Source organism: Vombatus ursinus, unplaced genomic scaffold, assembly GCF_900497805.2.
Source record: "Vombatus ursinus unplaced genomic scaffold, bare-nosed wombat genome assembly UNPS02014768.1, whole genome shotgun sequence".
NCBI classification, from domain to species: domain Eukaryota; kingdom Metazoa; phylum Chordata; class Mammalia; order Diprotodontia; family Vombatidae; genus Vombatus; species Vombatus ursinus.
The window spans coordinates 20,854,162-20,866,585 of NW_020954546.1; the positions used below are offsets into that span (position 1 = coordinate 20,854,162).

A 12,424-nucleotide genomic window follows, 5' to 3' on the forward strand; every position below is an offset into this window, starting at 1 on the left:
GATGACTTGTTCTCAGTGAAGAAAAGCTGGTGCTTTGTGATTGTTGCTTCCTTTTCTAGATTTCATCAACCACCTCTTTAAATAATGTGCTCTAGAATTGCAATTCTAGTAGTGAGGGAAAATCTCTGTGCAGTGCAGCGTGATGGAAACAGTCAAGGATTTGGAGTCTAAAGATCTGGGCTCAAATCTCCACTCTGCCACTTACTCCTACCTACATGTGACTCTTACCCAAGCAACCTCTCTGCCTCAGTTTCTTCATCTGTAAAATAAAAGGATTCAACTCGGGGGCTTCTAAGATCCCTTCCAGCTCTAAAAATCTATTATCTAGGATTGCCCCACGCTTCAGTTTCCTCATTTGTAAAATGGGGGGTGGAACAGATGGAATTGTAATTTCCTTTGAGGTCTCCATTTATGATCTCATCACTATTTCCAGCTCTAAATCTATGAGCCTAGAATTTCTGCGGTGACCAAGGAAAAAAGGGAATTGTAGGATGGATGGGAAGAAATGCAATTCATTGTGGGAAAATGCATTCGACCAGGAGAAATCAGATTGGTCACTAACCAGCTAGGAGACCCTCGGGCAAACAACATGACCCGTCCATCTCCTCTTCTATAAAATGAGGAGGCTGGACAAGAGCATCCCTGCGGTCCCTTCCAGCTCTGTGTTCTAAGCAGCAGGATACGAGGGCTCGTGCTTAGCCAGAACCATGTAAGTTCATGACACAGCCTTGAAGAACTCAGCTGTTGCCCACAGCAGTGACTTCAGAGGGGACCTGCCCTATCTTAAGAGGGGGTCGAGTGAGAGATTGCAGCTCATTCTAAAGAAGGGGCTATAGTCAGCTCAAACCTGGATCCTTGCCCAGGGAATACTGCCAGATTTATTAGACTATAAGTGAGTCTTTGTGAACAAAGATGTTAACAAACATCAATCGGTGACCTCAAATGCATCTCACTGCAAAACTGTCCCCTGATATCACTAGAAAGGGAAGGCTGTCATCCACTAATTATAAGAGCCACAAATCTGAAATTCCCTTTCTCTTTGAGCTTGGCCTCTCCATATAAATATGGCCATTTCTGGATCATCCAGGACAGGTATCACGCCGCTGGTTTAGGACCCAGTTCCTGGGGCTTCCAACCCGGGGTTCTTCCTCCCCAAGCCTACTGGCTCTGTCCACATGGAGGTGCCAGCAGTCAAGTTAAAAACAGCTGCTGGTGGTCAGGGTTGCTTGAATTCTCTAGCCCACACTCCAGACACTCCATGCTGGGGCAGGGGTGGAGCCTCGCTCCCCGAACACCACAGGAAATGGGTGAAAGCAATGAGGTACGTCTGATTGTGGAGGCTGAACAGTCCCTGGAGAGTTCCCCAAATAAAGAAGGGAAGTAGATTGACTGACTTCAGGGAATTACAGATGCATGATCACAAACAAAATGCTTCTGTTCCCACTTTCAAAGGCAAATGTTCCCGTTTTCTCATGTCATAAAAATTAGCAAGGAGAATGGATTTAATCTGAAAGCCGAGGGCATCTTGGACAGCGCCTAATTAATAGTAAATACCCAAAACTAAATAGTAGGCAGAAGCATTGAGGCGCAGTAGGAGGGCCACTGGACTGAGAGGCGAAAGACCTGGGTTCATATGTTAGATTTAACACTGATCTGATGTGTGACCTTGGACAAGTCACTTCTTTTCTCTGGGCCTCAGTTTCCTTGTAAGGGCCATGACCCGTAAGGTCCTTTCCAGCTCTGACATTTTATGTTCTAAGGCCCTTCCCTGATCCTGACAGCCTTTCCCTGGGCCAGTCACCTTCCCATGCCTCAGTTTTCTCCTCTGTAAAATGAGGGAGTTGGACAAGATGACCTCCAGAGTCCCTTTTACTTCTAGAGCTGTGATTCTGTGGTCCAGGGGTCTTAAGTTCTCTGTTTTAAGGTATCCTGGAAAAGTGGTCACGTAGTCCAGCCTTCTCATTTCTAAATAATGAAATCATGACTCAGGGTATAGTGACTTGTCCAAGATCATGCAGGGGGTTAGTGTCAGAGGGAGGATTTGAACCTAGGTCCCCTGACCCTTGGGCTAAGTGTTCCTTCCACTCAATTTCTCCACCAACCCCCTTGCGCAATACTCCATTGTTCCACTCTATCTTCACCTGGCTTGAATGATTTCACTCGCTCCTACCATTGGGAACACACTTGATCATTTTATCTTTCTGGCCTTCCCCAACAGGTATACAACTTCACATAAACAACATGTTTTATGCACGTTTTATCCCTTGTCCTCTGTACTGCTCTGTCTCATACATTCGATTATAAGCCTCCTGAGGGCAGGGAATATATCTTCTTCCTCTGAAGAAGGAATTCCCCTATCCTGTAGGGGCTCTGTATGTTTAGGGGTATGTTCAGGACTCTGTATGTTCAGGGCTTTGCTCAGTTCTAGGAAAAAGAGCTAACTCATTCACCCGGGCATACTAATTTAGCCTTCATTTTTTTTTTTTTTTGATAATGAGAGAGGTCTGAATACAGGCCCCTAAAATGAAAACCCTTTGAAAGAGGAAAAAGTACATCCTGAAAAATAATCATACACAATTACTGTATGAAGCAGTCTTTATGGTAAAAAAAATTTTTTAATGTGTTTATATTCCTTCTAATTAAAATTGAAATGTTTTATTCATTCATCACCATTTTCTTTATCTTTGTCACATAATGATCAACATGGGATGAGAAAAATCAATGAAATGAAGAGCACAGTCAGGCCACAGGTGTTAGAGAAGGCAGATGTGGGGGAGCAGGGATTTGGAGGAGACGTATAATCTATAGTCAGACCAAGACTGAAACTTGTGCACGTCACTGTATCAATTAAACAAAATAAAACAATTATACAATTAAAATTAAACAAAACAAAATAAACAATTATTTATTTCCAGCTCTTATTCCTCCTTTCAGTCACTCTAACTCCACAACCCAGGGAGCTCTTATTAAGTGCCTGTTGTATGCCAGGTAAAACCTCTTGACCTCTCCTCCTTTATATTAGTCTGAGACAAGGAGATGGCCTTTCTCTTCACCAAGGCCAATCCCTCAATCCCAACCCCTCTTGTCTTTCTCAATTGGATTGCCCTTATAATCATTTTCCACTCTAATCTTCGATTTCTGCCTACTAATTGGTTCCTTCTCTGCTGCCTACAAACATATCCATCTCCCCCATCCTGAAAAAAACCCTTCATTAGACCCTACCCCTCCCCAAGATATTGTTCTATATTTCTCTTCTCTCTATGCCAAATTCCTAGAGGGGGAAAAGCTGTTTATGCTGCTGCCTTCTCCGTCTTACTCCTCAAGCCTTTTCAATCTGGCTTCCAACCTCATCACTCAATCGTTGTCATTGATCTCTTAATTGCCAAACCTGATGATCTTTTCCTAGTCCTTATCCTCCTTGACCTCTCTGCATTTTCATGACATAGAGCTCTCTTCTCTCTCTCTCCTCTCTCTCTGTCTCTGTCTCTGTCTCTGTCTCTCTCTCTCCTCCTCCCACCTCTCTGACCAAACCTCCTCAGTCTCTTTTGCTAGGCCATTATCCATATCACACTCCCTAACTGTAGAAATTAATGTTTCAACTCTATTGAGAAATGCCTTAAAAATCCCCCAGAACATGCTACAGAAACAGACCCATATACATGTATGTACCTTGCTCAAGCTGAAACTTGGATAACATTTCATAAGCATTTTAAATTTCTTACTGTTTTTAAGCTACTGGGCTCCTGCATGGCAAAGTTTATAAAAGGGAAACATCTAAATAGCTCACAGATGAAAAGGAAATAAGATATCCCTTCTTTCTCCACAGAGATTTTCTGTATAAAGGCAGATTCATTTGTTGGGTTCACTGAACTATTTTTCTCTCTTTTATTTTTTTTTTAATTTTTTTTAATTTTTAGGCAGTTGGGGTTAAGTGACTTGCCCAGGGTCACACAGCTAAGAAGTGTTAAGTGTTTGGTCTGAGGCTGGATTTGAACTCAGGTCCTCCTGACTTCAAGGCCAGTGCTCTATCCACTGCGCCACCTAGCTGCTCCCTATTTTTCTCTCTTTTAAAAAAGTCTTAATCACATATGGTGGCCCAATGGGTAGAGAAGGGACAAAGCACAGATTTGGAAATAGAGGTGATGTCAGAACAAAAGATGTCAATAAAATGGATTGGTTTTGGTTCTGAACTGCACCTGTGATCCACTGGTGTAAGGAGCTGCCAGTGTAGAAACTCCCTCTCCCAATGCAGATCATCAAGTGCCCTGTTGTCTTTTTTTTTCTTTTTTGGTGAGGGCAATCGGGGCTAAGTGACTTGCCCAGGGTCCCACAGCTTGTGCGTATCATGTATCTGAGGCTGGATTTGAACTCAGGTCCTCCTTACTCCAGGGCCAGTGCTCTATCCACTGTGCCATCAAGCTACCCAAGTGTCCTATAATCTTTTTTTTTTTTTTAGACAATTGGGGTTAAGTGACTTGCCCAGGGTCACACAGCTAAGAAAGTGTTAAGTGTTTGGTCTGAGGCTGGATTTGAACTCAGGTCTTCCTGACTTCAGGGCTGGTGCTCTATCCACTGCACCACCTAGCTGCCCCCAAGTGCCCTATAATCTTAAGAGGCACCAAGGGCACCAAGATTTAAGGGAAAGCCAGTATGGCTCAGAAGACTTGAACTCGAGTCTTCTTGACTCCAAGGATGGTTCTCTATCCACTACACTAGGCTATTTCTCATCAATAAAAATATGCCTATAAAGAGGTTCTCTAAGATAATAAATCCTGAGTTCTAAAACCACTGCCCATAATATAACCTGGACGTTAACATTCAGGGAAATGCCAGAATCTTTCATAAATAGTTGATACTCAAGACGAGGCTCTAAAAACTCATCCTGGTCCAGCTAAAAATTCTGATCTGACTCCACTGTCTTGGTCTTTCTTTCTGACCATGAAGGAGGAATGACCTGGAAATCTCCTTCTGCATACTCTTCGCCAAAGAGGAGCCTTATGATATATAAAAAGGTTCAAATGACACTCATAGGCCATTGGCCTAAGTTGCAAATGGTCCTAATGTGTCTACTTCACTCATTCTCACTGCCCCTTCGATCCAATCCTTCCAGAAAAAAGGAGTAGCAGTCTGATCTCTCTAGGTAGATAAGAAAAGAGAAATAGCTAGCTAGCAAGACAGATAGATGGATGTATGGATAGATGGACAGATAGATGGATGGATGGATAGATAGAAGGATTGATGGATACATGGATGAGATAGATAGATAGAGTATTTATTAAGCACTTAGTATATTCCAGGCACTAAATTCTAAGTGCTGGGGATGCAAATAAAAACAAAAGACATTCTTTGCCACTAAGGAGTTACATTCTGTTGTCTTCCTTTCTGAGTAGATAGAAATCTCTCTTCTTGCTTTTCCCTCTCCTCTCCCTTCTCTTCTCCTTCTTTATCCATTGTTCCTGTTTACCTCTCTTCTCTCTCTCCCAAAAGGGCAGATGAGAAGTGAGGGGTGGGGAAAGGGATGTTATGATGAAAGATGGGGAAGGGCTGGTCAGGGATATTGATGGGGGAACGTTCTGTGTTTTCCTCCTATGTCAAGTCTTGCTATAGAATAGGACCTGGAGACCCATAAAACACTGAATGGGGTTAATCAGCAGCCACAGCCTTTAGGGTATTCATTTGCTTTACTCTGGCTCTTTTCTCTGTAATCAAGTCCCAGAACAGGCACTTCTACCGACAGTGAGTCAGGGCACTACTCCTGAGGGACTCATTGTCCTTCATGGTTAGATATGTTATTGTTTCCAACTTCGTTAAATTCCCTTTTAATTGACGTTAAATTCAGGGCATCTAATTTTTTTGAGGGAAACTGTCTCTCTCCATCGCACCCAGTGCAGCAGCCACTACCAGGCCCACTGTTAATAGGCACAAGTTTTCCAAGCTGGGCCAGACCCGCCCTAAATTTTTAGGTAGACTGGTGGCCTTCCACTTCCAGGGTGCCATATTGGTACAAGACTTATTGTGGACACTCAATTGGTTTTAGATAAAGCATATAGTTGGCACTTAACAAATGCTTGAATTGAACTTAACTCCTTTAACAGACTGCATTCATGAGCTGATTTAGTCAAAAAGGGAAAATAAAAAGATAATCTGGTACACAGCCTTCTAACAATGAGCTTCTCTGAACTTAACTAAGTTCAGCCTCAGACAAGAGACATGGAGCCTGCTGCTGAGCCTACATTCAAAGCCTTTCCCGCCTTGCAGGCCCCGCTAGTGCTTGCACTCCTCCGGTAGGTTCTTCCAGAGTATAGAGTCACCTACATACCATAATAAAGCATAGGAGTAGGATTTTTGCAGGAACTGTAAGCTTTTACGTACAACTTTCAGGCTCCTTTCCCCTCACCCCAAAGTATCTCTAGAGTAAGTAATAATGTAAACAAGCTCAAGCAACTTCTTTTCTCATATTTCCTTTACATTCTTATTAAAAGATAAGCTCTTTGTGGGCAGGGAATGCTTCATTTTTGTCTCTGTATGCCTAGAGACTGAAGAAGCTCCTCACTGAAAAGAGAGGCACTGGGTGGTTATTTGGGCTGCAACTCAAGAAACATTCTACTGTCACATGGAAGTGTTGTAGTCTGCATAGGAGGAGAGGTTACCCAAGCTAACAAAAGCACAGACGTTTGGGATATTGGGGTACTGACTGTTCCCCATCTTCCTCCCTTTCCATACACAGCCAGTCTATCCACTGCCACCCTTCCTGTCCTGGAGAGTAGGAACTATTCCATTGTATCCCTGGCCTAGTAGTAGATATTTAATAAATACCTGTTGATTGATTGATAGACTGTAAGCTCCCTGAAGGCAAGGATTATTTCATTCATTGCCTCTGCATTTCTAATACCAGGCACAGTGTTTGGATATATAGTAGGTGCTTAATAAATGTTAGTCAATTCCCCTACAGTCAGACCAGGCTGCCTATATGTGCTCACTTGTATTACATTGGCAGAAGAATAATTACCCCCATCCCTTATCCTAGGTAATATTCAAAATTATCACCAACTTGGCATGTGCTTTAAAAAAATATCAGTACCTTGCTGAGTTTAGACTCAAAAGAGAGTGATGTAGAAGATTTGGAAGTCTTCATGCCGGAAGTAGCTGGAGGGAGGGGACGTCCCCGCTCAATCCCATGGGTCCCTTGCTTTACTGTTGTGCTCCAGGATTTGGCTACACTCTTCATTGTTCCAGGGGGTCCAACTTCCTAGAGGAGGCTGGAGGAGAAGAGAAAAAAATGAACTAAAAATGATGTTTTCATCATCCTGAACTAAAACAGTATCTTAAGAGGGTATGTGTGAGAACATCAGCATGTCGGCCACTCCATCACTAAGCCTTCTTGTGGTTGCTATCATCATGAGGACCTAGCCCTCAGATTTAGCTGAAAATAGAACATTCCTTCCCTAAGATCAACAAGGGATCTTGAGACCAAACTGGATGCACTTAGCAAGAGGTCACGTTTTCTAAATTCCACATAGAATTCTCTCTTCCCTAAAAGAAGCATCTCTTCACTAAACTTAATTTTCGGACATTACTTTCCATTGGGAGGGCAAGGGCTTCTGGGACAAGGTCACCTAGCACCACATTTACATCAGCCAGCCCTTCTAGAGCAGGTTGGCTCAATGAGCATAGTGGGGGAAGGGGGGGGTCCATCTCCTCCATCTCCAGAGACAGATCCTGAACATTTCACAGGAAGTCGATTTAGTACATAAAAGCCAATTGACCAAAAACAGATTTTGTGAAACGATCACAAAAACACAAGGACAGCTTTTCCAAGGTTTGTTTTGCAGGGTTTTTTGAGAACATATTTTACATAATGACTAAACCATACTCCATGCTTAGATACATTTGGTCACACCCAACAAGAGCAGCCTTTAGTACTAAAATTTAATAAAGTTATTCAAAGAAGTCTAAGGCAGAATAGTGGGCGGGGGTGGCAGGAATCAGCATTGAAGAAAAAAGGACATGTCCATCGACTGGGGAACGGCTAAGCCAGTTGTGGCACATGAACGTCATGGAATATTACTGTGCTGGAGAAACAATGAATAGGAAAAATTTAGAGAAGTCTGGAAAGACTTTATGAAAAAATGGATGCAGAATGAAGCAAGCAGAATCAGGAAAAAATACACACGACGTCAATGAAAAATGGAAAAAAAAGAACAACAAAATCCCAAACGCTCTGTGATTATAATGACCGTGCTTCACCCTGAAGAAGAAATGAGAAAATGAACTTCTTCCCTTTTTTGACAGAGGTAGGGGACTGTGGGTGGGGAACACTGCATTTAGGATGCCTTGATTAGTTTTGTAATTTTTTTATTCTGTTAAAAGGGATGACTCATGGGGGGCAGAGGTAGAGAGGGAGACATCTTTGGAAATGAAAGTGATTTAAAAACTAAAGATATAAATAAAAACAGGTTTTTTTCATTTTTTTTGTTGAGGCAATCAGGGTTAAGTGACTTGTCCAGGGTCACACAGCTAGTAAGTGTCAAGTGTCTGAGTCCAAATTTGAATCCTGGTCCTCCTGACTCCAAGGCCAGAGCTCTATCCACTGTGTCACCTAGCTTCTCCAATAAAAACAGTTTTTGAGGAAAGGAAAGGTGTGGAGGGTTTGGAGGGGGAAAGTAGTCACAACTCCGAACCTAACTAATGGTATGGCCTTGGGGAAATTGCTTGCTGTCATTATTTATGAAATGAGGACGCAGCATGATTATTACTGTTATCACCCTTTCATCTAGCACTCTAAGGTTTACAAAATGCATTCCCCACAACAGTCTTGAGAGGTTGGTAAGAAGAGCATTATGAGCCCCATTTTATAGATGAGGAGAACGAGGCTCAGAGAGAGGACGTGTGATCTGCCCATGGCATCAGAGCTAACCAACACTAGAGTCAGCATCTCATAGGACAATAGAAAGGGGGGTGGGGTGGAGCATCTGGCTTCAAGTCTCAGCACTATGGCTCATGCTTAGGTGACCTTGGGTAGATCACTTCATCCCCCTACCTCAGGCTTCAGTTTCCTCCTCTGTAAAAACGAGAGGGCTGGACTAAATTGCAGGGTCACAGATCTGCACCTGGGAGGGACCTCGGTCCAATTCCCTCATTTTAAAGAGGAGGAAACACAGGCCCAGAGAGGTTGCCAAGTCAGTCTGTGTTAGAGGTGAGACTTCCTTCCTCCAAGGCGCTGTATCATACTGCCTCATCACCTGTTTTAGAGATGAGAAAACTGAGTCTCATAAGTGGTTAAGTAACTTGCCTAGGGTTATAAATATAGACACATACACACATACACATATGTGCATATATGTGTGTGTATATATATATATATGCCTTCTGTTTATGTATTAGTCCATCAATAAGTATTTATTAAGCACCTGCTGTGTGCCACGTGCCAGACTAAGCACCAGAGATACAGAGACAAAAGTATAACGGTCCCTGCCTTTAAGAAGCTTACATTCTAATAAGGGAGATGTGTACACATAAGCACACATCACATAATCAAAGCCTGCAGTAACAGCTAGCATTTACACAGTGCTTGAAGGTTTATAAGGCACCTTCCACATATTATCTCATTTGAAACTCAGTACCACCTGGGAGGTGGGTGCTCTTCTTATCTGAATTTTACAGGTGGGTAAATACAAAAACACACAACAGCAGACAGTATGTTAGAGCAGAACACATTTAGCATCAGGTGATGGAGGAACTGGGTTCAGATTCCATCCATTTACTATCTGGGTGACTTTGGACAAGTCACTTCATTCCTCTGTACCTCAGTTTCCTCATCTGTAAAATAATGGGGTTGGACTAGATGGTCTATTCCAGCTCTATATCCAGGATCCTCTAATCCTCTGAATACAGTCGTCCTCACTGCTGATAAATGGATGTTTGGGGAGGCTACTCTCTTGGCCTAAAAGGATCTTGACCTGGCAGCCATCAGCCCCTCAACATTCCTCAGCCTTCCTTAGCCGCACCCGAGACCATCTGCTTCTTGTGCATCAAATCCCCACTCCTAACCACCACTGGAAAAAACAACAGACGACTTCCTCCCATCCCATATCATATTGATGGTAGCTTCTACACTAACAGCTCCCATTTGTCTCCAGTGCTTTCAGGTCGGCCTGACCATGGGACGGATGGAAGAAGCTGGGCCTCCTGGGTAAGATCAATCCAGCCCAGAGTCCTGTTTGGACTTGACTTGTATCTGCAAGCCAGCGGCCAGGCATTCCCAAAGACTCCACCAGTCTGGCAGAGCCTCTTGTCTGATGACCGTGTTGTCTGCCTGAGCATCCTGTCGGCCCTTGGGGCCAAGGATCCACAGGACCTCCCTCTAGTCATGGGGGCAGAAATACTCTCTCTGAGCTGCCTGGGCCAAAGGGAGACTGAAGCAGCAGCAGCATCTGGGCCAATGTGCTGGGGAGGGAGAGGGGATATCACTTTCCCAGTTTATTTAAAAGAATTGCCTCCATTAAACTAAAATCAAGAAAGGTGATGGTGCCTGCCTCTGGGGTCTAGGGAAGAAGTGTGGTACACAGAAAAGACAACTGTACCAAAATAGACCAAAATAAAATCAAAATGGGTTCATGATTTAGATATAAAGGCTGATACTGTAAGCTAACTGGGAGAGCAAAGAATAGTTTACCTGTCAGATTTATGGAGAACAGAAGAATTCGTGACCAAACAGGAGACAGAGAACATTACGAAACGCAAAATGGATAATTTTGATTACATTAAATTGAAAAGTTTTTGCCCAAACAAAGCCAATGCAACCAAGATTAGGAGGGAAGTAGAAAACTGGGAAAGTTTTTTTTTTTTTTTTACAACCAGAGAAAAGAGAACTAACTGCCTTTGGCGTCAGAGGATACAAGTTCAAATATGCCTCATGCTCACCACCTGTGTTTCATTGGGCAACTCACTTCCCTTCCCCTGGCCTCAGTTTCCTCATCTGTAAAATGAAGTGGGGAGAGGCAGGCCAGAAGGCCTCCGAGACCTCTCTCAGGTGTCGATCTTTGATGCTGAGATCCACAGGTCACCTGAAGCTCAGGGCTTCTTTCTTTCCAGGCTTCCAGAAAGCAGAGAAGGAAATGAAGTCACGTCTGGGTTTGTTGTGGATTCTGATGCTCGAGAAGTTTTCTGGTTTGGAGACGGGTTTCAGTGACAGCAGCTGAAAAACTGCTCTTTGTATATCACTAATCCCACTGGAACTCCCAATGTAGGAGAGTGAACCCCATGGTCTGCCCGAGTCTTCTTCAGAAGGCATGAAGTACAACTGGCCTTGGAGGCAGGAATACCTGGGTTTGAGCCCTGCTTCTGGCATAAACTGGCTTTGTGACCATGGATAAGGCATTTAACCTCTCTATAACTCTCCGAGGGGCAGCTAGGTGATGCCATGAATAGAACCCCAGGTCTGGAGTGAGGAAGACCTGAGTTCCAATCTGGTCTCAGACACTTACTAGCTGTGTGACCCTGGGCGAGTCACTTCACTCTGTGTGCCTCAGTTCACTCATCTGTAAAATGAGCTGGAGAAGGAAACGACAAACTGTTCCAGTATCTTTGCCAAGAAAACCCCAAATGGGGTCATGAAGAGTCAGACGCAATTGAACAACAATAACTCCCTGAGACTTTTAAGTTATAGGCAAGTTTCTGGAATTCCTAAACTGATCACTAGGAGTTCCCTAAGATCACAGGAACAGACCAGAAACAAAAAATATCCCCCCAAGATCCCCCCTCAGAAGGGAGCATTAAAGACTTACAGGACACATATCTTACAGCAATGATTTTATCAGATCCTTTGCTGAAAATACATTTTTAAGAAGTTCTACTGCTACTTCTGATGCCACCGTCACTCTCTAATATATCAATCAACAAGCAGTTATTAAGCACCTTCAGTGTACTGGAGGCTGTGGCTACAAAGTCAAAAATTTGAAAGTCTCTGCCCTCCGCAAGCTTATATTCTACTGAGATGATGATGAGTACAAGAGTTATAAAAAATAAACACAAACTGATGGGGGTGGGGAGTCCTAACAGTGGAGGGAATCCAGGAAGTGTTCTTGAAGGGGGTGGCATTTAAACTGAGCTTTGAAGAGAGGTAGGGGCTCCAAAAAGCACACGTGCAGAGAAAAAGCATTCTTGGTATGAGAACGTTTACCTATGCAAATACTGGCGTGGGGGGGAGATGCTCAACAGATAACAGGGACCACTGACTTATGGAGGGGAGGTTGATAAATGGAGTAACTGTTTAACTAGGAAATTGTTTTGCTACTAACCAGTGCTTTTAAGGAGCATGGGGGCACCACAATGCACAGAGTGTGGAGTAGACCTGAGCTCAAATCTGGCTTCAGACACTTACTAGCTGTGTGACTTTGGCCGAGTCACTTAACCTCTGTTGGCC

At 43.5% G+C, this 12,424-nt stretch overlaps 1 protein-coding gene across 4 annotated transcripts in view; it reads right to left on the reverse strand.

The window, feature by feature from the left end:
- The window catches only part of SPECC1 (sperm antigen with calponin homology and coiled-coil domains 1), a 289,999-nt gene that overhangs the window by 253,354 nt on the left and 24,221 nt on the right, over window positions 1–12,424 (reverse strand). For all 4 annotated transcript variants that reach the window (XM_027861937.1, XM_027861938.1, XM_027861936.1 and 1 more), the window contains exon 2: window positions 7,082–7,259. In XM_027861937.1, the coding sequence (XP_027717738.1) occupies window positions 7,082–7,228 (147 nt within the window). In that variant the 5' untranslated portion in view covers window positions 7,229–7,259. The remainder of the gene's footprint in view (window positions 1–7,081; window positions 7,260–12,424) is intronic.